At 40.2% G+C, this 24,686-nt stretch overlaps 1 protein-coding gene across 2 annotated transcripts in view; it reads right to left on the bottom strand.

The window, feature by feature from the left end:
- Positions 1-2,272: 2,272 nt before the first annotated feature.
- Positions 2,273-24,686, bottom strand: part of st6gal1 (ST6 beta-galactosamide alpha-2,6-sialyltranferase 1) — a 32,057-nt gene continuing 9,643 nt past the window's right edge. For both annotated transcript variants that reach the window (XM_041801753.1, XM_041801754.1), the window contains exons 3-9: positions 14,073-14,279; positions 13,322-13,690; positions 12,114-12,378; positions 11,174-11,271; positions 7,421-7,522; positions 6,245-6,419; positions 2,273-3,502 (exon numbers count right to left, since the gene is read on the bottom strand). In XM_041801753.1, coding sequence (XP_041657687.1) covers positions 3,231-3,502; positions 6,245-6,419; positions 7,421-7,522; positions 11,174-11,271; positions 12,114-12,378; positions 13,322-13,690; positions 14,073-14,279 — 1,488 coding nt within the window. In that variant the 3' untranslated portion in view covers positions 2,273-3,230. The remainder of the gene's footprint in view (positions 3,503-6,244; positions 6,420-7,420; positions 7,523-11,173; positions 11,272-12,113; positions 12,379-13,321; positions 13,691-14,072; positions 14,280-24,686) is intronic.

Here is a 24,686-nt window from a genome sequence, read left to right as displayed (position 1 = left end):
ATGTGCTGACCTGGAGAGGAAAAGATGGATCCTTTTTTAAATATAATGACTGGTCCACTGCATCTCCTCCTAGTGGGACAACTTTTCTCTCTCCCTGTGTGAGAGCAAATACAATCACATTTTTAAAACAGGCTAATTACTTGAAGAAGAGAAGAAGTGCTTTCAAAGCCCTGAAAACAGGGCAGTAAATAATTCATTCAACTAAAACCCAAGCATGCCTGAAACTGAAGCCAAGCAGCTGTTCTTACAGGTCAGTTATCTACCAGTGGGATTATGTTTGTCTTTCTGAACTCCTCAGACTAATTTCAGTCCGATGGGTCATCAGGATGAAAATGGAGCTGAATCAGCAGAGATCAAACTCAGAATGAAAACCATGAGAAGAAGGATGTCAAAGAAAGCAGACTGGTTAACCAGTGTTAAAACTAAACCAGTGAAATGACTGCTATGTTACAGTATGTACATGTAAAAATGTCTGTTTTCAGATTAAAGACATCTTTCTCACCAGCTTTCACTTCTCCACAGTTCAGTCCAACACTTTGGTTTGTTAAATATAGTTATTATACGTATATCCAAGGACCATACAGCTGTTTTTTCACATTTCAGTCATGTAAATAATAAAAATATTGACTTCGTCTTCATGGTGCACAGTTTCCAAAGCATGCTACATGTTCTAGAGGTATTACAGTAAATATTAGCCAGTTTATCACCTTTAGATGCATCAGGAGCGTTTTATAGATGTTTAGACATGCCAGAGTCGACTACAGAGGTGCATGTTCAGATTAATGCCCGGCTCAATAATTTAAATAAATGCCCCTTTTTCTCCTGCTGAATATTTAAAAAAAAAAAATCACAGTGTGCAGCTGTTTAAAGTAACGCTGTCAACAGATGACTAAAGTTCGGATCAGTCTCAGAAATGTGAGGAGATGTTCTGACTCTGCTAGCATCTACAGCCTGTTGCTGGCTAATTGTTGCATAAGAAGCAGAGGTGGAACTGTGAGCGTTCAGGTACATGACGAATAAGTCTGAATGGAGAAGCCTGAGCCTCCTCACCCCCACCTGGGTGGTGGTCCTGCTATTGCATAGTAAAGTAGACTTGCATAATTCATGCAGAAATGGGCTCCATTCAAACCGGGTTCAAGTTCTGTATCAGAAGGGGCTTCACACCTCTTTCAGAGTCAAGGTCAGACTATTTAAAGTTCTACTTAGACTAATAAACACCGTTCTGGTCCAAAGAAGGGCTGAGGCTCAGAGTTCTGCTGATTCAGCAGCTTTAATGTTAGTTTTAGGTAGGGGTTGACTGATGTTGGTTTTTCAGGGCCAGTGAGAATAATAGACTAAAAATAAAGGATGTAAAGTATTATAAAAATGATATCAGTATCAGCAGATAAAAAGAATTCTGTTGATATCAACAGCTGATTTCAGCTACATATCATCCTATATCAGCTGTAAATATCAGCCTTAATCAGCTTTGAATACCAGCCTATTTCAGTGGTAGATATCAGCCTATATGAACTGTTCATAATGGCCTTTATCAGCTGTAAATCTTGGCCTATATAGGCTGTAAATACTTGCCTACATTGGCTATAAATTTTGGCCTACATTGGCTGTAAATATTGGCTTATATCTGCTGTAAATACTGGCCTACATTGGCTGTAAATATTGGCCTATATCGGCTGTAAATACTGGCCTAGAGCAGCTGTAAATATTGGCCTACATCAGCTGTTAATATAAGGCTATGTCAGCTGTAAATATTGGCCTATATTGGCAGTAAATATCTGTCTAATCAGCTGTAGATATTGGCCTTTATCAGCTTTAAGTATTGGCCTATATCAGCTGTAAATATTGGCCTATATCAGCTGTAAATATTGGCCTATATCAGCTGTAAATATTGGCCTATATCAGCTGTAAATATTGGCCTTTACTAGCTGTAAATATTGGCCTATATCAACAGTAAATATTGGCCTATATCAGCTGTAAATATTGGCCTGTATCAGCTGTAAATATTGGCCTATATCAGCTGTAAATATTGGCCTTTATCAGCTGTAAATATTGGCCTTTATTGGCTGTAAATATTGGCCTTTACTAGCTGTAAATATTGGCCTATATCAACAGTAAATATTGGCCTATATCAGCTGTTAATATAAGTCTATATCAGCTGTTAATATAAGTCTATATCAGCTGTTAATATAAGTCTATATTAGCTTTAAATATCTGCCTATATCAGCTGTTAATATAAGTCTGTATCAGCTGTAAATATCTGCCTATATCAGCTGTTAATATAAGTCTATATCAGCTGTAAATATCAGTCTATATCAGCTGTAAATATCAGCCTTTATTGGCTGTAAATATTGGCATATATGAGCTTTAAATAACAGTTGTATGTATGAGTGAGTTTGTGAGTTTTTTGCAGGACCAACATCAGTATGGGCTAAAATGTTTATGTTATTATCAGCATTAGACAGACAGAATAAAGGATGCTTTCCCATCTCAGTCAAAATGCTTTCTTAAATATCTCACCAATCAAAGTAAGACATTTCTGAGCTTATATTTCAACACTTCTGTATCATTGTCTAATGATCTGGCTCTAATTTGCAATATTTGAACGTTATGGTTGTCAGTATTCCTCCATGGCTGCGGCTAATTCCTGCTTTTTTCATACCTGGTTTGCTGTCATGCATCCATGTGTAGAATTAAACAACTTTTAAAAGCTATACTTCCTTAAAATAATTTCCTTTTTAGTCAAACTTCTTTCTGATGATTTAAATCAAATGTACTCCTTGTTATTTGTTGAATAAAACACCAGACCAGGCTGTCTAATGACTGACCTATAGAGTCAACAGTTTGCATCTAGAAGTCAAGAAATCCGGTTAAACTTGCTCTTCTACTTTAGGAAGCTCGTTGAAATCTTGCTTAGTTTATATTTATTTTTGGTTGTCTTCTAAAACTGTGAAACAACAGCGGTATGGTCCTTTAGGAGTTAGTATGGAGGTTAAGGGGTGACTATTATCAGGTTGGATGTAAAGAAATGTTCATGAGAAGAGCAGGCACATCCATTGGCTGACTGTGTTGGTGTTGACTTCCTATGATGATGTCTCGGCGTGTTTATAGCGAGTGGCACAGCGCTCTTTCAGGTCGGCAGTGGGTGTGAGGTGTTCATGCGTTTCCACTCATCCAGACGTGTCTTCATGCAGCTTCACATCTCGCTTTCATGTGTGAGTGTCCCTCTCCGCTCAGTGTTCGGGCGCTCCTCCTGCAGCCTGGGTGCAGTTCAGTTTGCTGAAGCCAGGCAGCGCGACCCGTCCGTGGGTAAAGATGTCGCGGTCTGAGCCCTGGTTCATCCGTTTCACCAGGTTCTTCTCGTACAGCAGCGGGTGGTAGGCGCCGAGTGTGCAGGCGGCGTCATAGAAGCGCTGGTAGTAATGGCAGAGCTCCGTCTTCCTGCGGGACGGCAGGAACTCATAAACGTGCACCACCTCGCACAGCGACATCATCAGGACGGTGCCTGGGGGGGGGGGCATAAAGGAGAGAAGCACTTTCAATGGATGTAATAACATTAATCAGTGATGGAGCCACTTTTTAACATCTATTCTCCCTCAATAGGTCTTAACGCTGCTATTAAATACACCAGTGGATTCAGAGTGCTTTTAGATGCCTTTGTAGGAGATAAACATGATGAAGGGCCCTCTGGCTCCCTCTAAGGGTACTTCAGACAGACACGGTTCTGGTTCCGGTTCCGTTCTGGAGTCTCAGAACCTTGGTGCTTTCTGGAGAACCATCCCGCAAACTAAAGTGGGAGGACATGCTGGACATGCATCACCAAGTCTTTCTTGCTGGCTTGGGATTCCTTCTTCAGTTTCTTGAGTTAGCTAATTATTTGGTCTGTCACTCAGTTGAACCCAGCCTTTTTTATCTCTTCTGCATTATAACACGCTCTTCCTTGTTCTACTCTCCAGCCTCACCTGGAATTCTGTCGATGCCCGGATCACAACCAGCAGACCACTTTACTCCATCTTCTGCTTGTCTTCACAACCTAGAATGTGACACGCCCACTGATGATGTCACGGTTCCCAAGAAAGAACCAGCTAGTTTTGGTTCCAGCTGAGAACCAACTTTTTAGGTTCAGAACCTTTTAATTCTAGTTTGAATGCGCCGGCCAGTTCAAAATTCAGGAAACAGAACCAGAACTTGCATGGAGCCCTGCCAGTCAGAAAGGCCTACATGTGGACAAAATATGATGAAGAGCCTTCATAGCACATGTCAAAATAATTCCCCCGTTTGTGTCTTTGTGACCATCACAGTAGTTGTGGCTTTCTTTAATCGCCACAACTACTTTTTCCAATTTTTTTTTCATCTCTTGAATCCAACAGGCCTCGGCGGTTCAGTCAAATCCGCCTGCCTGAGTTCCCAGAATAACTCAATTGAAGTGGTGTCAACTGGCCAGAGACACTGTTATTTTTGATAGTTAATTGGGTCAAATAAGGATGACGTTTTTGGGACCCGACGAGTCAACTAGACCCTGAGGGGAAGAGATCGATGCCGGAGCTCACCGTCATCTGAGAGACCTCTTTTAAGCGCTGCTTGATCATCAGGGACACTCCAGCTTTGTTTCGGCAGACCAAAGGGTTTTATCCAGCTGATTGGAGGTTCAACCCAGCTGAATCTCAGCTCTTCTTCTCTCCTCTACGGCAAACTTAGGCGACTCTGATCCAAAATCCTCAGATGGGTGGTGTGTTTGCTGGGTCCAATTAATACTTAATTAATACTTAATAAATACTTGAGGTATGAGATTGATTCATAATTAATTTTATAAATCAATTAATTTAAATGTTGTAATTAATTCCGAATTACATTTTTCAAATTGGTTATTAAATAATCAATCCTTGTAAGCGGTCGTTATAGTAGCGGCCCCCTACTATTATCATTAATTTGAGGTTTATTGAAATATTCATTTATGATATTTCTAACGCTACACAGTTACATAGTTAACTCATCATTAGTTTTATTACAGTGTTGTTGATTTATTCACAAAAAAGACATTTATTCCTGGGCAGAGTTTCTAACTTTTTCACCAGAAGTACTCTTTAGTGCGTTGGTGCTCTTTGATGATTTTCACTCAAACATACTAAGTTTCGGGGCGCAGGTGGCAACCCATACACGCGGGCGGCCTGGGCATGTCTCTTCCCCATTTCCGACTCTATCCACTATCCTCTCCTATATCAAATAAAGGCACAAAATGCCCAAAATAAACCTTTAGAAAAAAAAACATACTGAGTTTAGATCCGTGTTACTCAACCCCGCTCAACCAAAGAGCCAAACTGTTGAAAAATACATTTTCAAAGCCACAATCTAAGTGGTGAAAAGTGGCAATTAAAATAGGTTAAAGGTGGCATAATGGTCAGAAAGCGGCAAACATTGGGAGAAAAGTGGCAAAAATGGTTGGGAAGTGACCAAATAATGAGTTAGAAGTGGCAAAAACGTGGAGAAAAATGAGTGTAAAGTGACAAAAATGGACAAAAATCAGGAAAAAGGTGGGAAAAATGGGCAAAAAGTAGCATTTAATTGCAAAAGGTAACTTAAATGAGCAAGGAGTGGAAAAAAGGGGCAAAAAAATTGCTAAAAGCAGAATTAAAGTGTCAAAAAGGGGAGGCAAGTGACAAAAAGAAGTGCCAAAATTGGGCTTGAAGTGGTAAAAAAGGGTGAAAAGTGGCAAAAAAAAATGAGTTACAGGTTGCAAAAATGGTCCAAAGGTGGCAAAAACGTGGAGAAAAATGAGTGAAAAGTGATGAAAATGGGCAAAAATCAGAAACAAAGGTTGGAAAAATGGGCAAAAAGCATCAAAGAGTGGCAAATTAGTGGCATTTAATTGCAAAAGGCAGCTTAAATGGGCAAAGGTAGCAAAAAATGTGAAAAAGGTGGGAAAAATGCAAAAGCTGGTTAAAAGTGTAAAACAACAGGGAAACAAACTGATTAATGTTACTTGCAATGAATAATTTTTGAGGTAAATTTTTCCTTTTTAAGGTTTTCTGGAGAAATGATGTTTCAAATTAAAACACAAAAGAGCCACAAATCATCACAAATGATCCACATAGAGCCACAAGTTGAGCATCACTGGTTAAGATAAATGAACTTTTGAGTTGGTTTGACAAAAATGATTCTTTTAAGAACAGACAGCCCTCTATGAAAGTGTGACAGTACACCTCTGCCGCCATCTATAAACATCCTCCTGTCTGTGACGCTGGCGTACCAAGCAGGCCTGAGGAAGGCGGGTTCTTCTGGATGGGCTCGGCCATGTTGTCCTGTACTCGCTGCCAAACCTGCCACTCAAAGCGGGGATGGAGGATGTAGAATGGCTGCATGGGATGGACCCTCCTGTACCTCTGGTACTGGGTGAAGATTGGGTAGTCTGTCCGGTTGAACCACTACAGAGGAGGGAGAGAAAAAAACACAGGACACGTTTGCAGCTCTGCAGTCAGTGTGGGGGTGTTACAGATATTTCTGTCCCATGTTTCATGTGTTGGCTTACTGATACCTCTTTGTTTTTCTGCAGAGGAGAGAATATACTCAGATATGACTGGCAGAGGGTAAACTAGTGAAATATCTGTAGTTTAAAGGTACAACATGTACCGATCTTTGACTGAATTCCAACACTGAACTGTCTATCTCAGAGCTGCCAAGATTACTCACATTAATTCAGAAACATTACAGTGTATCTGGAAGGCTTGGAAAGGTAGAGGGTAAAATGAATGCAGCAACATATAGAGGAAAATCCTGGAAGACAATCTTATTCAGTCTGCAAGAGAACTACAGCTTGGGAGAAGATTTATTTTCCAGTCTGACAATGAGACGAAGCATACAGAGAAAGCTACACAGAAATGGTTTAAAGACAACAAGGGGAATGTTCTGGAGAGGCCGAGTGAAAGACCAGACCTAAATCGAACAGAGAATTAGTGGCTGGACTTGAAAAGGGCTGTTCACACCTGATCCCTGTACAACCTGACAGAGCTTGAGAATGCAGCTGTTTCCCACGTAAAGGCGATCTCAACTAATCAGAGACATTGTTGTGACACTTAAGGATTGTGGGTACTGTTGTGCTGTTGCCTGTGCTCGGTGCAAACATGAACATAAGGTGAAAGAGCGAGTATTTCTCTAGACTGGACTGTGGCCAGATTCACTATCCTCCACTTGGAGAGAACTGAGGAGTTTTTTCAACAAAAACTGCTTCCATATTTACTTGGGGGTTTAACCCCTGATATCATTAGGCTAACCTTTTTTATTGATGATGTGTCAGTAACGTCTATTTCTCATGTTCCTATTGGATGAAATCAGCAGTGAAAGGATCTTTTATTAAAGGTTTAAAATAAGCTTCGTTCAAGGTGTTCAGTCATGGCTAAAAAAGCTTAAACTTGTCTACTGTGATCACCTGAGTGAGGTCAGCAGAGAAGGGGGCAGGGTCCCAGGCCACCAGAGCACCAGAGCTGTACAGAGAGCTGGACAGGAAACGATGGTCATCAGAGGCCATCACCTGAAAAAAAATTCAACATTAAATCACTGAAACAATCAATTTTTAATCTTTAACCTGTGTTAACTTCCTGAGACCTGAGCTTTGGTCTAGAATGCTTTTATGGTCTCTCCCTCTGATCTAGATCAGCAGGACCTTGACAGATTAAACCTCCACCTGGTTTTTGAATAGGAAGTTTAGACAAAAATGATGCCCACAAGGTCCTGTTTCTGCAGAAAATCCAGACCTGGGTTGGTTTTAGAAGAGATGTTTAGACTGAGTGTTGGTGGGGGTCGTCTGTCATTTAAGGGGGGGACGGGGGACTCATTTTGATGACGGACCACATCACATGGATCATTGGAATTTACAGTCAAAGTTCCAACATTTCATTCAAAATTTCTGTTTCAAAATTGACAGAAACTTTCTGTGAAAATACTTAAATATTTTTTGAAATTATCCCACAAGGTACATCAAAATGTATTAAAATATTCCCAAAATAATTCAGTAAAACTTTATAATAAATCTGAAACATTACAATTACAATTCCCCCAAAATTCCTGAAAATTTTCAAGCTAATTCACCTTACAATTTCTAACCAAATACCTAAGACTTGACACCCTCCCCCCAAAACATTTCCAAGAAAAATCTTTAAAATTTCAAAGGATACCCCCCCACACACACACACACCACCAACCGTAATACTAATCAAGTTCCCCAAAATTTACAAATGAATTTATCTAATTTCAATGAAAATACCTAAAAATTCAAGAACAAATTCATTAGAAAAAAAATGTATTTCCCAAATTCTCAAGAAAATAATTTTTGAAAATTTGAAGCAAATTTACCCCAAAACATCCAATTAATTTTTTCAGTGAATACTAACACATCCCCAAAATCATCATGAAACACCTCAAAATTTTCAGGTCAGGGTTGCAGATGGCCTAGTGGTCTAAGGCATTACCCATGTACGCAAACGGTCTGGGTTCAAATCCGGCCTGTGGCCCTTTGCCGCATGTCTCTCCCCACTCTCTCTCCCTTTCTGGTTCTATCCACTGTCCTCCCCTATCGATTAAAGGCATGAAAAGCCCACAAATAAATCTTAAGAAAAAAAAAACCCTGGTTAAACCCCCTAACATTACTTCTCTCAAATTCCCAAGAATTTACTAAAACACTCCCCAAAATTTGATTAAAATTAAAGAAAATTCCTATAAATATCCAAAATTAAAAATTGCAAATCAAATCTCCAAATAAGTAGAAATCCCAAAATTTCCATGAAAATTCCAATCAATTACTGTGAATAAAATATGGGTTAATATCAGACAATCACTGCATCATTGTTATTATTAAAATTATTCACAGTGCCCCAACGTTTTTGGAATTTGGGTTGTAATCTAACTAAATCAAACAACGTGGACTTTTTGCATCCTAACGTGCTGAGTAGTCAGAGTAATGGTGAGTATTGGAGTATTTCATGTTGGTCAAACCTTCACAGCTGATAAAGCTGATCTGAGTTACAGCTAGAATATGACCATGAATGATAGCTGTGCTCTACGAACCGTTCACCACATCCTGCACCGCCCAGCTGTGAGCATACTGAGACAAACATACAAAGACAAGAGGAAATCACATGTGCAGCAAACTGCCAGCTCCTGGTCCGCCAACTCTGACAAGGTTTTCTTTTATTCCGTCTTTTCATTTCTCAGAGTAAAAACATGAACTCAGGACTTAGACCTTTAGAAGGGCTTCCTTTGGTCTCTGTGGCTTTAAATCACAGAGGTTTCTCTCGACATTAAACACAGCTTGTAGTTTATAAGTCAGACTTTGTAAAGAAGACAGTGAAGCGCATTTGATGGTATCATCAGCATAGAAATGAACCTCGGGGTCAGTAAGGCTTCTACAGAATTATTTATAAATGCCACTGGGCCCAATTCTAAATCAGCTAAACAAAATCCACAGGAACTAAAAAAAAACAATGATTCATTTTCAGAAGTATAACAATAATTCCAAAAAAGTTGGGTTCTGTGTAAAATGTAAACAGAAGTCGAAGATTGTCAAATCTCATAAACCCATAATTTATTCCCAATAGAAAATAAACAACATATCAGATATTAAACTGAGACATTTTAACATTTCAGGAAAATATTAGCTCATATTTAATTTGATGGCAGCAACACATCTCAAAAAAGTAGGGATGGGGTAACAAAAGGCTGGGAAAGTAAATGGTATTAATGAGAAACAGCTGGAGGAGCATTTTAAAGCTAATTAAGCTAATTGCCAACAGGTCAGTAACATGGCTGGGTATTAAAGGAGCATTTTAGAGAGGCAGAGTCTATCAGAAGTAAAGATGGGCAGAGGTTCATCAATCTGTGAAAAACTGAGTCTAAAAACAATGATTGATTTTTTTAATCCCAATTTTATATTTTATTAAATTTCTAGTTTATGGCATTAATTATGGATTTTATTGAGCTCTAGGAATGATTAGCTACTATTTTATAAACAATTTTATGGGCTCTAATTATTTAGGTTTTTTAATTAATCTTTCATCATTGTTTTATTATATTTCATTAAATTTAGTGTTTATGTTTCTTATTTTGTTAATATTTTCCTGTACTAGTTTCTGTTTTATATCAATATCTTTTTATTAAAAAAAAACCTTTTTTTAAATTTTATTACACTAGTTTTGGTGTAGTGTAGTTTTGTGGTTGTCTCTAAATCCTTTTACTATTTCACCTTTTTTCTCATCTACTTTTCTACTCTCCTGTAAACACTTTGAATTGCAACCGAATTTGTTTGAAGGATGCTAGATAAATAAAGATTGATTGAAAATTGTGCAGCACTTTAAGAAAAATCATTTTCAACAAAAACAGTGCAGACCTTCAATCTCCCTCCATCCACAGTCCATAATATCATCAAAAAATTGAGAGAATCTGAAGAAATCTCTGTAAGGGACAAGGCTGGAGGGGCCCACAGAGGCCACTGCATTAAAAACAGGCATGATTATGTACTGAAATCACTGCATGGGCTCAGGAACAATTTCAGAAATCATTGGTTGTCAACACAGTTGGCCGTGCCATCCACAAATAACAGTTATAGCTGGATCATGGAGAGAAGAAGCCATATGTGAATAGGATCCAGAAACACTGCTGACTTCTCTGGACCAAAGCTCATTTAACAAATGGAAAACTGTTCTGTTCTGTGGTCAGATGAAACCACAGACGCCATGTCCTGTGGACTAAAGAGGAGAGGGAGCATCCAGCTTGTTCTCCTGGCTCAGTTCTAAAGCCTGCATCTCTGATGGTATGAAGTTGAATTAGTGCCTATGGCGTGGGCAGCTTACACATCTGGAAAGGATCTATCAATGCTGAAAAGTAGAGAGAGGTTTTAGAGCAACATATGCTCCCATCCAGACAATGTCTCTTTCAGGGAAGGCCTGGACTATTTCAGAAACATTTTATTTAACTTTTTTTAAACTGTGGTTGTCTAAATGGGTTAAAATGGTGTCAGAGGTTGAAGCTGATTAATGCTCGTTTCACATTTCAAACCGTCCTAGGTTTTTGCTACCTGACACAGAGCCCCATTCTGGTTCCTGGTCTCTAACCTCTCTTCTCCTAACTGTTGATGTGAGTGTCAGATAAGGAGGTATGTTCGTGTCTGTTAGCAGATGGTTGTGGTTACCTGTGAGTTGATGAGGCGTATCGTGGTCTTAGAGCCCACGTCCTTCTCATAGCCTACAGTTGGGGCGGCGTTGAAGCGCAGCACAGCCTCATGAGAATCTGAAAGATTTTTAGACACAGCTGAAGAAGTGAAACTATGTAAATAACTGAGTGATAAAGACAGAAAGACATGAAGACACAGCACGGTTTGGTTCTCGATGATTAAAAAAAAAAAAGAAAGAAAAAACATTATAAACAAAGAGACTCGTGTTCACTTTAATACACAGTACATTTCTTCTGGACCAGTGCTGGTCTAATGAGCTGAGCCTCTTTTACCGCTTTTCTCCCTAGTTTTGTCACAAACATGCTTTTAAAGGAAACACTGATATACCATTTAGACAGGAAGTCTTGCGGGGTACTGGCTAGATTGAAATTACAGCTTAGGATCAACAATGGCCTGTATGCAAAAGGTACAGATGGAATGTTTTAAGCTTTGATGACATTGTCTTCAAAGGTAAGGATGGAATGTTTTAGGCTTTGAAGACATTGTTTTCAAAGGTAAGGATGGGGTGGGATGTTGTAAGCCTTGATGGCAACATCTTCACAAGTAAAGAAGGAATGATTTAAGCTTTGAGGCATCATCTTCAAAGGCAAGGATGGAAGGTTTTAAGCTTTGATAGCATCATCTTCTAAAGCAAGGATGGATTGTTTTATGCTTTAATGGCATCATCTTCAAAGGCAAGGATGGAATGTTTTAAGCTTTGATGACGTCATCTTCAAAGGTAAGGATGGAATGTTTTAAACTATGATTGCATCATCTTCACAGGCAAGGGAGGAACGTTTTAAGCTTTGATGGCATCATCCTCAAAGGTAAGGATGGAACGTTTTAAAACAGTAAATATTAATGACTTAAGAGTTATTAAGATAGCATGTTAGAAATATTGCCATATAAACTGTCTCACCAATCTCTTTGCCAAGCCCAGAGTTTCGGAGCGACCCCGCAGACGACACCACGGCGCAGCTCTTGTACGGTCCCAGGTCTGAGGTCAGCTGCTGCAGCGGCAGCTGGGCAGCCCACGGCAGCAACGAGAACGGATGGAGGTCAGGGGTCAAAGTTAGGACCTCAACCTTTTCCTTCAGCTGGCAAAGGAGCTCTGGGCCACTCAGCTTGGGTCTGCTGGACACACCCCCAGGACCGGAGACCTGGACGCCGTATTTATTCATTGCCTGAATGACATTCAAAGAAAGAGACAAAGATGGAGACAAACAAGAAAACACTTGGTGGTGAAGATTCTTTAAATCACATGACAGAGGATTAGAGCCACTGAAAAAACAATCCATAATTGAATATTTTTTTAATACTGACTTTAATCTCAGATTTTTTTAACTTCAATCTCAGAATTCTGACTTTAATCTCAGATTTCTAACTTTAATCTCATAATTCTGACTTAAATTTCAGATTTCTGACTTTAATCTTAGATTTCGAACTTTAACTTCAAATTTATGAATGTAATCTCAGATTTCAAACTTTAATCTCAGATTTCTCACTTAAATCTCAGAACTCCAAGTTTGATCTCAGATTTTGGACATTAATCTCAGATTTTGGAGTTTAATCTCAGATTTCTAACTTTTATCTCAGATTTCTAACTTTTATCTCAGATTTCTGATTTTAATCTCAGATTTCTGACTTTAATCTCAGATTTCTAACTTTAATCTCAGATTCTGATTTTAATCTCAGATTTCTGACTTTAATCTCAGATTTCTAGCTTTAATCTCAGATTTCCGATTTTAATTTCAGATGTCTAACTTTAATCTCAAATTTCTGAGTGGAATGGAAATATGTAAAAGTGTTTTTTTTTTAATGTGGTTTAGCTTAAAGTTGTCTGGGCTGTCAGCCCCAAATAGAATTCTAGTAGATGTATAAATTTTAGAGGAACTGAGGTGGAGTTCTAGGCTTGGAATACTGAGATGATGGGTGTGTGTGTGTGTGGGTGTGTGTGTGGGTGTGTGTGTGATAGAATGTTGGGACTCTCTTAGTAAGATCAAAACAAATGTCTCCTGGAGAACAGCATGGCAACAATGGGCAGAGCTAGCGTGACTGGTCTGTTTATGTCAAATCTTTCTTAGGAATTCTATCTTCACATTTCTCTTCTGGACCGTAAACACTCACCTGGTAATTCTGAACCACCTTCCTGAGTCTGTTTCCCAGCATGCTACTGGACATCTCGTCATCCCACACCTCCCCCAGGAGCCCGTTAGGCCCGAAGAACTCTGCGTCCCCGTTTCTGCCGCTCAGCTCGCCCTTCCGTCTGCCTCCAAACAGGGTCTCCAGTGCACGAGTGAAGGGGCGCGGAAGCATCCGGGTGAAAAACCCAGACGGCTCTCTATCTCTGGTCTTTCTCTTGGGCGTCGCCTCCAACGCTTCCTGGGTTCTGTTAGGAGAGGAGAGGACTGGGATTGGGCGGTGAGGGTCACCTGGGACGACACCTGGGAGCTTCTGGGGGTCAATGTACATGGGCTTGGCACCGCCTCGCAGCACCTGAGGGGGTCAGAGTACAATGTGAGTGCAACAGGTCCAACATGAAGGATTAATATTTCTCCAGCATTTTTTAAAGAGGACAACACTCATCAGTGGACAAGATTTCTATTTTTGGTCTTTGGAGCAGAGCTGATGAGCTTCCACTTTAACACCTGTCTGTAAAGAGGAAGTTACTCTAATACCTGTTGACATTTTTTAGACCTGAAGAAAGTGGTGAGAGACTTTTATAGCTAAAGCTAACCATGCTCACAGTCGTTGATCTATTGATCAGCTAAAATGATGCATGAACACTCTCAGAGTAGAACTACAAGTCCCAGTCCTTTTGTGATTTTTCTGATTGGATGCTCTTTGAACCATCATGACAGTGTAGCATGCAGCTCACCTTGATGACAGAGTGTGTTCGAGGCTGGGCTCGGGTTCTCGCCCGAACCCCGAAGATGGCGTCAGTGACGGGCACGCTGTTTTCAGCACAGATGGCGTAGAGCAGAGCCATGGAGACGCAGAAGAAGGCCATGCAGATAGCTCCACGGCGAGCCCGACGCCTTAGACGCCACAACAGGCTGACTCTGTCCATCGCCGCTCCGGGGATCTGCAGAGCACACGGACGGTCAGACAAAAGCACCGAAACCACAGAAGGGACTTGGAAGAAGGAAGGTGGTGTGGACTTAAATCAACATAAAGGGGAGGTACAGCTTCAGAGAGACCACAATCCCCCTACTAAGAGGAAATGATCGGGTTTATATTTTTAAATACTGACACATTTTAGTTTAGTTAGCAGGTTAGGTCTTTACTGGGATTTACTGCAGAAACTAGTCCTGTTTGAGCTTTTAAGCCAAAAAGACACAAGTTTAGTCTGCCTAACTTAATCCTACCTATGGTCATGTAATGTGCAACCCCAATTCCAAAAAAGTCAGGTCGCTTCGTAAAATGTAAATGAAAACAGAAGTCAATGATTTTCAAATTTTATAAACCCATATTTCATGTTCAAGCTTTTGTTGCCCTGTCCCTACTTTTTTGAGGTGTGTTCTCTTGGCTGTGATTTCCAGCCCCAAAGGAACAGCAGTGTCATAAATGTTAAAAATCAGAGTTAAAGTTAAAGCTGGTTTATTTAAAGTCTCTTTTATTTCAAACAAAATCAAAGAAGAAGCTTACAGTGCAGAAGGCCAGGGTCGAAAACTGAGAATTAAACCAACCAAACTGGTGCAGAAATTATCCAAAAGTCCAAAAAAATGTAAAGTCCAAAGAGCAAAGGTCAGAGTAAATGCCACAAAGCAAACCTGAGAGATGAATAAATCTCATCTAGTATGGGTGATCAAAATCAGGGCTGGGTACCTGATCCTACCAATGAGGCAGACAAAAGCAGGATGCTCAGAGTCTGAAACTACAGATGAGCTATAACGTGCAAACAAAAAAAGGGGCTGACAGCTGATCCCAGCTGTGGCCTGGAGACTGGGCAGAGCCGCAGAGCAACCACAGGTGAACCTGAAGAGTCTGAGACATTAGGTCCTAAACCTCCTGGGTCAGAGGATGGAGGATGGAGGCGTGCAGGCTAGGAGGGTGTTAGAAGGCCAGAGTTCAACCACAACATTATTGACCCAAACACCCACCACCAACTGAACAGATTCTCCCACTCAGCAGCGCACACGCTGAGAATAAATCTCTGCTTATCGGTGACTCTACACTGAGAAATGTGAACTTAAATATCCCCGACCAGTGTTCACTGTGTTTTCTCTTCTATGTGATATAAAGGGGGAAACTCGTGACTTGATTAGTGAACATCAGGACCTGGATTTTGCAGCAGGAATCACACAAAATGTGTTCCACATAAAATCATAACTGTACAATCATTTTTACAGCAACCCTATGTGTCAGACTGTAAATGTCTGCACAGTCGAGGGAATGATAAAAGGTCACAGCAGAGGAGTGTTAGTCTGGATCATTACAGCATCCGCTCCCAGAAACACACGAAGAAGAAAACAGAGGTCAAACTGAGTAATGAAAGCAAAAGGTAGTGACAGTCAGAAACTTCTGTTGTTTGGTGACCCCCTTTGCTCCATCTTGTCCTGTATTTACACTCTGGTTATGGATAGGTAGTGATCCTGAACATGCTGCTGAATTTAATAATCAGTCACAGAACTCAGTCTGAATCCTGTCTCTGGAAATAGTCATGTAAGGCACGTTTGGTCTGCATGCAGTAAATCTAACTCTGCTTCTGTGTCATAGATGACGAAAATCATCAATAATCTTTTGTTTGCTTTTAAAGGTCAAATAGAGACATCAGGATTCTACCAGTCTGTTTTTACATAAAGGTTGAAAACTATCTGTGTGTGTTGATGTGCTGTATAAAGGTCAGACTGGGATAAAAACAGCCGTATTCATGCATTCCTTTTGATCCGAGTGCTGCAGCCCTATGTAGTGGTCAACGGGAACTGCTTCAGTCTTCGAAGCTGTGAATATGCAGATTTGTATATCATGATCAAGCCAATGGTTACTCTGAAACCCACTCTAGTCATGTTTCCTCTTAGCCACGCCTCTTTCTCCTAAAATGACTCTGATTGGTCCTGACCGGACTGACCAGCTAGACAGATCTTCCTGGTACCTGAACAATCCATCACCTTCTGGATAAAGCAGCAGCTCAAATGCAAAACCTCTATAACGATGATTCTCAACTGCCCTGGTCCCAGGACCCATCACCTCCATAACGACAAATCCTGACTCCTATTTCTTACATTTTTCAATCACAACTAAATGTTTTCATGAAAAATGGAGCAGTTTGAACTTAAGATGAACAAAGATGCACAGGAATAAAGAGACAGAGATATGTCCTTCAAAAAAAAGCACATTATAAACCATGGGTCATTAACCCTTGGAGGTCCACTAGCTATTTTGCCATTTCATTAATTTTCTTTTGACAAAATAAATCCCTCAGGCAATGTAAACCATATTCATGTTTGGTATGATCTTTTTGGCACTGCCTTGACTTTATAAAATGAAAACTATATTTTTTAAAGTTTATTTTACTGATATCGGGCCTCCAAAAACACAACACAAAATTGATTTTTTTTTAAATTGATATTTAAACAATATATTGTAATTTTTAAAAGAAATAACAATGTGTTGAAATGATGAAAAAATACCAGTGCTAGTCCTGTACAGGACTGTCCACTGTCCCCTGTGTAACATTAATTTTTATATCGAATTAAAATGATCATATTTCTGGTTTTACTTGGTTTATTGACATCAAACAATAACTGAAAGAAAGCTGAAAGATCATGCTTTCCACACGAAGTGATTGCAATGAGAAGCATGGCTTTGTTTTCATGCTGTCATGTGACAAAAGTAGCACATGATGAAAACATGCCAGCATGATAGGGGACCCCTAAGAGTTACCTACATTTCTAAAATAGCCAGGCTTTTCCTTGATGGATGCTTTGGGGGCTGGACTTTCAAATAAATGTGTAATTATTTTTTCATTTTAAAAAACACATAAAAACAATTACAAAGTCAGCTTATTATCACCTCAAGAATATTTCTAGGATTAAAGAACTAATGTTGCAGCAGGACCTTGAAAAACTTATCCATGCATTTATCTTTAGTCAAGTTGACCACTGTAACAATATCTTTACTGGTCTGCCTAAAAAGTCAATCAGACAGCTGCAGGTGATCCAGAATGCCGCTGCTCGAGTCCTCACCAAGACCAAGAGAGTGGACCACATCACTCCTGTTCTGAGGTCTCTACACTGGCTCCCTGTCTCTCAGAGAATAGTCCTGTTAGCTTATAAAGCACTGAATGGTTTAGGCTCAGAGACCTTCTAGTCCAGTATGAACCATCCAGACTGCTCTGGTCGTCTGGTGCAGGTCCGCTTTGTGTCCCAAGAGCCAGAACTAAACATGGAGAATCAGCATTCAGTTTCTATGTCTATATATCTGGAACAAACTCCCAGAAAACATCAGGTCTGCTGAAAGTCTGAGCTCTTTTAATCAAGGTTGAAGACACACCTGTTCACTGCTGCTTTTGACTAAAAAGCTATCATTTTTCCAATTTTCTATTTTCACTCCAAATCTGCACTGTAACTTTTACTCTAATATCTGTGTTTTTATCTTTTGTGGGTTTTATTTGCTGTTTTTAATCACTTTTTAATTTTTTTTCTTTTAAAATTTTTTATTGTCTTTCTTTTTCCCTTTGTCATAGTATTTTAATGTCCTGTGTGAAGCACTTTGAATTGCCTTGTTGCTGAAATGTGCTATACAAGTACACTTGCCTAAATAACCTTTTTTAAAATATTTTATTTCATTTTAAATGTATGCCATTTTTAGCCTTTTAAAGTAAGCTCAGTCCCTATACCATAACCAGCCACAAGGGGGCAATTGAGATATTTTAGCTGAATGCATTGGACAGTTGTGTTCTCCATTACTGAGTTCGGTTCTAATATGGTCTGCCCTGATTGGATAAAAACTTGTGCAAAGGAAAGGTATTTAGTTTTGATTCTCAGGCAGGAAAACGCTTGAGGCCAAAAGAAAACTCTTATTTAAATCTAGAATGAACTAAAAATATGTGTTTATCACACATCGTAAAGGCTAACAATTGGTGACAAGTGGATTTCTATGAAATCAATCTGGACATGTTTTGTAAATCTTAATTGTTTTTTTAAAACAGCTGTAGGAAATGTTTAAAAAGATGCTCTATATGCAACAACCTACTTTTTTCCTCTGCATATTTCTGAATTTAATAACATTCTGGGGGCTGGATGGGAAGATGTAGGGGGCCTGATTTGGCCCTTAGAGACATTTTACCACTTATTTTTGTTCTAGACACACATGTACACATGCAGCTTGTCTTTGTGATTATGTCTTCAGTCCCATCTCATTTATATCATTAATATAAAAACGTCTAAGGGAAAGCGTCCCGGTGGAAAATGATCATACACAGACCAAAAACCAACAACCATCCACACAGATAAACGCCGCAAGCGGAACACTCAGAAATACTGTTTGTTTTTAAAATCAGCCTCTTTAATGAGCAAAATACAGATTTCCCTCTGACTTCCTGTTTCTCTTACTGTAAGGGAAAGAGAAAAACAGCAAAGAGGAATAAGGACAGTGGAGCGTGCCATCAGAGCCTCGGGTGATGAGTGAAGTCAGGGAGAAAGATGAAGAGGAGGAAGAGGAGGAGGAGGAGGAGGAGGATGGCGTTGCTCACCAGAGGAAAGATGAATCCCCTGTAAAGAAAAGAGGAGGGAAAGCAGGACGAGAAAGGCCCGGAGAGGATAAAAGAGGAAGAAACAGAGGAGGACTTTACAGGAGTCATGGTTGTACTCTGTCCCACAATGCACGGCTGATCCTAGTGCGTTGAAAGCGACTGTCGGTTATGCTTGATGGAAGTAAGTCGGTAGACGGCGGTCTGAACCTAATAACTGGTTATTCCACCCTTGTGATAACTGTCAGTGAGTCTTTCACATCACTGTGGAGGAGTGCTGTCCCACTCTTCGTTGCAGAATTGTTTTCCAGCATGAACGGCCTGTTTAAGGTCATGCCACAGCATCTCAGATTTAAGTCCAGATTTTGACTCGGCCACTCCAGACCCTTCATTTAGTTTTTAGTCCATTCAGAGGTGGACTTGCTGGTGTATTTGGGATCACTGTCCTGCTGCATAACCGCAGTGTGCTTGAGCTTGAGGTCATGAACTGATGGCCAGACATTCTCCTTCAGGATTTTCTGATAGAAAGCAGAATTCATTGTTAAGTGGTCCAGGTCCTGGTCCAGACCATCGCACTACCACCACCACGTTTGACTCCTGGACACACACCTTCCAGAAAGTTCTGCCTTTGTCTGGTCAGTCCACATAATATTTTCCCAAAAACATGCATTGGGAAAAACACTGCGTGCAAGTTTGGAGTAATTTTGGTAGGCTGGTCACTCCTAAGAAGGCTCACCATGGTTAAAAGTTTTCCCCATTTGTGGAAAGGGTTACAAAGACATTTTAAGGCTTTGGGACTCCAGCAAATCACACTGAGAGCCATTATCCACAAACGGAGAAAAACTGTGAACAGTGGTAATTCTTCCCAGGATTGGCCAACCTACCAAAATGGTTCCAAGAGCAACGGCCGACTCATCCGGGAGGTCCCAGAAGAACCCAGAACAACATCTCAAAGGTATGGGTGGAATGTTTATGAGCTTTGATGACATTATCATCAAAGGCACAGGTGTATTTTGGTGACGCTAGGGATGTTGGGGCCTTTTTGCCAACAAGGAACAGTCAGCATAGGAACAGGATTGTTCACAAGAGAGGTGAACTTTCCCAGGAATAACCGGCCCACCAAAATGGCTCTAAGAGCGCACAGGTGACTCATCCAGGAGGTCCCAAAAGAACCCTGTACATCATCTAAAGATCATTAAAGGTATAGGTGGGATGTTTTATAACCTCTGATGACATCATTTTTTAAAGGAAAGGGTGGGATGTTTTATAAGCTTTGATGACGTCATCTTTAAAGGAAAGGGTGGGATGTTTTATAAGCTTTGATGACGTCATCTTTAAAGGAAAGGGAGGGATGTTTTATTAGATTTGATGACTTCATCTTTAAAGGAAAGGGTGGGATGTTTTATAAGCTTTGATGACGTCATCTTTAAAGGAAAGGGTGGGATGTTTTATAAGCTTTGATGACGTCATCTTTAAAGGAAAGGGAGGGATGTTTTATTAGCTTTGATGACTTCATCTTTAAAGGAAAGGGTGGGATGTTTTATAACCTCTGATGACATAATTTTTTAAAGGAAAGGGTGGGATGTTTTATAAGCTTTGATGACGTCATCTTTAAAGGAAAGGGTGGGATGTTTTATAACCTCTGATGACATCATTTTTTTAAAGGAAAGGGTGGGATGTTTTATAAGCTTTGATGATGTTATCTTTAAAGGAAAAGGTAGAATGTTTTATAAGCTTCAATGACATCATTTTCAAAGGCAGATGACGAAATGTTTGTGAAGCTGGGGAAGCTCAGAAAGTCTGGGCACACCCCTGAAACCCACGACTAAGTCCCGTGGGTTTGTTGTTGAAACCGAGGTGTGTCACGTAGCAGAATGGACAGGTACGTGCAGGTGTTCCTCTCATTTGACTGCGTATAAACACGGTCAGTGTCATTTCACTTCAGCACCTCATTTTCCTGTAATCATTAAACTCTCTCTGTGAGCCATGACTAACCCAAATACCCAGCCCCAGCAGCTGCAGGATGACTTTAACGTTTGGTAACATTGTTTAAATCTCTGTCCCTGTTTGGATTTAGGCCTGTGAGAGACAGAAGACCTCTGCCCTCAGAAGCCCTCTAAAGCTCAATTCAACCACAGTAACAACTCTTAACCCTTGACTTGGATCACTGATGTCAAACAGGGTGCTGATTTAGGCTCAAATGAACCCCCCGGGAAGGTCTCCAAACCAGCTGCTGCTGGGTCAAAGTGGTCTGGATCTCTCTGAAGGGCCCTTAAATATTCTGTAAATGACTGTCCCAGAGAAAAACCCAAAGCCCAAATAACCATGATGTCATTACATAAGTGACTGTTTTATGCCTCTATGCCAGCATCTTCCAGGCCACCCATTGGTCTGTCCCATACGCTGAGCATGGGAAGTACTTGTGAGTGATATCTCAAGAACCAGGGGTGCAATTTAACTCACACTTTAGGTCAGTGTGTCTACTTTTATATGTCCATGTAAACCCTTCACAATGTGTTAGCATCAGTATCATATAGCATTAGACCCTCTGCTTTCACATCCACAGGCTTTTGAAAAACACAAGTAGAAGCGAAGGGGAGGGAGAAGAGGCTAACAATCTCAACATGTGAATCCCTTAGTACAGTGGTTCTCAACCTTTTCAGCCCGCGACCCCCAAAATAAAGGTGCCAGAGAGCAGGGGCCACTGTACCTGAAATGGGATGAACAGCCATGCAGATTCAAGAACAGTCATGAGAAGACAGTGCTGCCCATAAGGGGGATAAATGGGTGGACTTTCTGGGACCCAGCAAAACTGGGGGCCCATGGAGGTCAAGAAAATCATGGTCCATTATAAAGTTAGCTAGATATCCATATCCATATTTTATACTTAACCTGAATAATAAGCACTGTTAACATAGCAACAGATATCTTTTTAAGTCATTTTTGCTGTAGTATACAGTCATCTTAAAAAATGTAAATCCATTGAAATAGAATTGAAATAGTAAAAAAAAAAAAAAAAAGCCCAAAAAAGGCGGGGAAGGTGGTGAAATGGGATTTTAGAAGTAGCAGAAATGGGTTAGAAGTGGCATATATTTGATAACAGTGGCAAAAAGAACAAAAAAAGGCAAAAATGGGTTGAAGTGGCAAAACAGGCACAAAAAGTGGTAAAAGGGGATAAAAAAGTGGCAGAAATAGGTTAAACGTGACAAAAATTGGGGAAATGGGATTTCAAAGTGGGAAAATGTGCTTTGAACTGGCAAAAATGGGTTAGCTGGGGCAGATAAATAGGCAGAAATGGGTTGAACTGGTCAAAATGGGCATATCAAACAGTAAAATGTGGTTGGAATGGGCAAAAATGGGAGTAAAATGCAATAAGAAGGGGTTGATAGTGGCAATAATGGATCAACAGAGGCAAGAATTGGTTGAGAAGTAAAAAGGCAGTAAAAAGTGGTGTAAAGGGTTTAAAATTGAAAAAAATGGGTTTGGAGTGGCAAAAAATTTTGGTAAAAAGGGATAAAAATGGGTGAAAATTGAGTAAAGTGGCAAAAATCCGTCCGAATTGTGCAAAATTGATGAAAAGTGGCAAATAATAGTAACGAAAAAATTACTTCAAAAGTATTCACCATTTTTATAAGGCATCTGGCAACCCTCTCTTAGTGTTTCGCGACCCCCAGGTTGAGAACCACTGCCTTAGACGATCCCTGTAGACAAATCAGTCTCGGACAGAAAGGTATCTGACTTCAGACCAAAAAGTCTTTGGAAGACAAGATGTCAGCCTTTAGTCACAGGAAAAAAGGCATCAGGCTCAGATTTCCCAAAGAAGGTCATCAGATTCAGACAAAATGGCATTAAAAAAAAGATAAGGATCAGACGAAAAGGTTCAGTCTTCAGAGGACATGTTCTTACAAGAAAGGCATCAGACTTTAGACAACACAGTCCCAGGATGAAGTTGCAAGACCTCAGATGAAAAGGCAACAGACAGAAAAGTCTCAGGACAATTATAAGACTAGGAAGGAAAGTGCCAGGTAAAAAGAAATCAGACCATGAGGGAATCTATAGAATGTTTCCTCAGGGCTAACCTCCAGCCTCTACAAACAGCGGCGGTGCTGCGACCCACCAGCGAATCGTACTGCGAGTAAATTGCTCCCTCTCTTGTCAGTCTGAGCGGTCCCACTCTAGTCAGGGTCTGGCCAAATAAGCACAAGCAAAAGGTCATCAGGAGGTCAGATGGTCACAGGGCCGCAACAGTGCCATTGGTGAGGAAAAGTGAAACCACAGATTCGTTTTAGCAAACAATAACCTTTTAACTGCAGGTGTTCACCCACGGTAGAAGCAATAAAATCATGAAATCAGGTCCAAATGAATGGCAAACCAACCCCAAAAAGGCAAAATAATCCACTGTTAACTATTAACTATTCCAGCGTGAACCCAAGTTCCCCTGTGACTTCTGCCCTCTTGTGTCAGGCTGATCGAGATGCTTCCAGTGTGTAAGGTCGCTCGCCTACAGTCGGAGCAGAACCGTGGCGCTGTGGAGTGTTAGAAAATGTGAGGAAGGAACAGGAATAGAGCTTATTTAGAGATGACCATAACTTCTATGTTTGATAGGTGTACAAATGCTTGCCAAAACCCCTTAAAATAACTGCCTCATTTTAACATAATTGGCACAGGAAAGTATCAAAATGTTGAAATGCACTGCAGTAAATGAGAGGAGAATTACAGTAAAGAACATTACCCTATGGATCCAAAAACACACACATGACTGCACAATATTCTGCATACGAGTGCAAAGAGCTTTTCGAATCAATACAGAGCTGCTGCTGCTGTGTTATTTCTATACTTAATGTAGAGTCGATGGTTTGAACACAGCCACAGGCTCCACACGCTGCTGTCTGACATGAAAAAACAGCACCATGATGGCTGTTCTGTCAGAAATGCACAGTGACCATCTCTGGATTCTCTTGTGAGTTCTTTGAGTGAAAGAAATAAATAAGCTGATGGTTCCTTTTTTTAAAATAAGGCCTTTTAAAAGAGCTGCTAAGACTTCGCTCATCTTTACTATCAAGGTAGAAATTTAAATATTCTCCTCAGGATTTCTTCACTTCAGAGAGAGTGCAGGTGAAGTTGATTTTTGTGGTGATGATACTTATCAATACTTAATATGATGCTGTGTGAACCAGAGGCAAGCTCTGAAGCTTCTCAAAAAGCAGTAAAAATCAAACTTGTCACATTTTAGATGCAGATATCATTTGAAGTCTGTGTGACTGTAAAGTGACGCTGTGGGAGTCTGAAATGCAGAGACGCTGGAACATTTCCTGCAGTATGAAATAAACAGTGACAGGCCATCGGTGACTTCTCCTCCTCAGAAGAATGAATCCCTTTGAGTCCAGATCAGTGTGAATGAACCATCTGCACTTCCAGCTGAGATAAACCACACTGAAAAGACCAAGAGGATTCCAATGGCTGACCTCTGGGGAGAAAATAAAAAGGCTTTAGGGGGAAACCAGCTGCTTCCACTTGGCTTCAACTGAAGGAGGAAGATGTCTGCTGACTCAGCACCACTACTAGAAAACAGCACTTTGAAAATCTGAATGTTAATGAGGCTGTCTGTACAAGAAAGCAGGATCCTCCATTTTTGATTGAAACATAAAGAAACAACAATGGACATTAAAATCCACAGAAAGAAAGGACGATTTCAATCCTAAATCCTTTAAATGAACAACAAAAGACACAATCATCTTCAGGGTAACTAAAGCCAGAGTTTGATTAAAGAGTAAATAAAGCCAGAATTTGATTTATAGA

This window comes from Cheilinus undulatus, linkage group 12 (genome assembly GCF_018320785.1).
Source record: "Cheilinus undulatus linkage group 12, ASM1832078v1, whole genome shotgun sequence".
Taxonomy (NCBI): domain Eukaryota; kingdom Metazoa; phylum Chordata; class Actinopteri; order Labriformes; family Labridae; genus Cheilinus; species Cheilinus undulatus.
The sequence above is the reverse complement of the archived record's forward strand: the minus strand, read 5'-3'. Positions and strand labels throughout refer to the sequence as shown.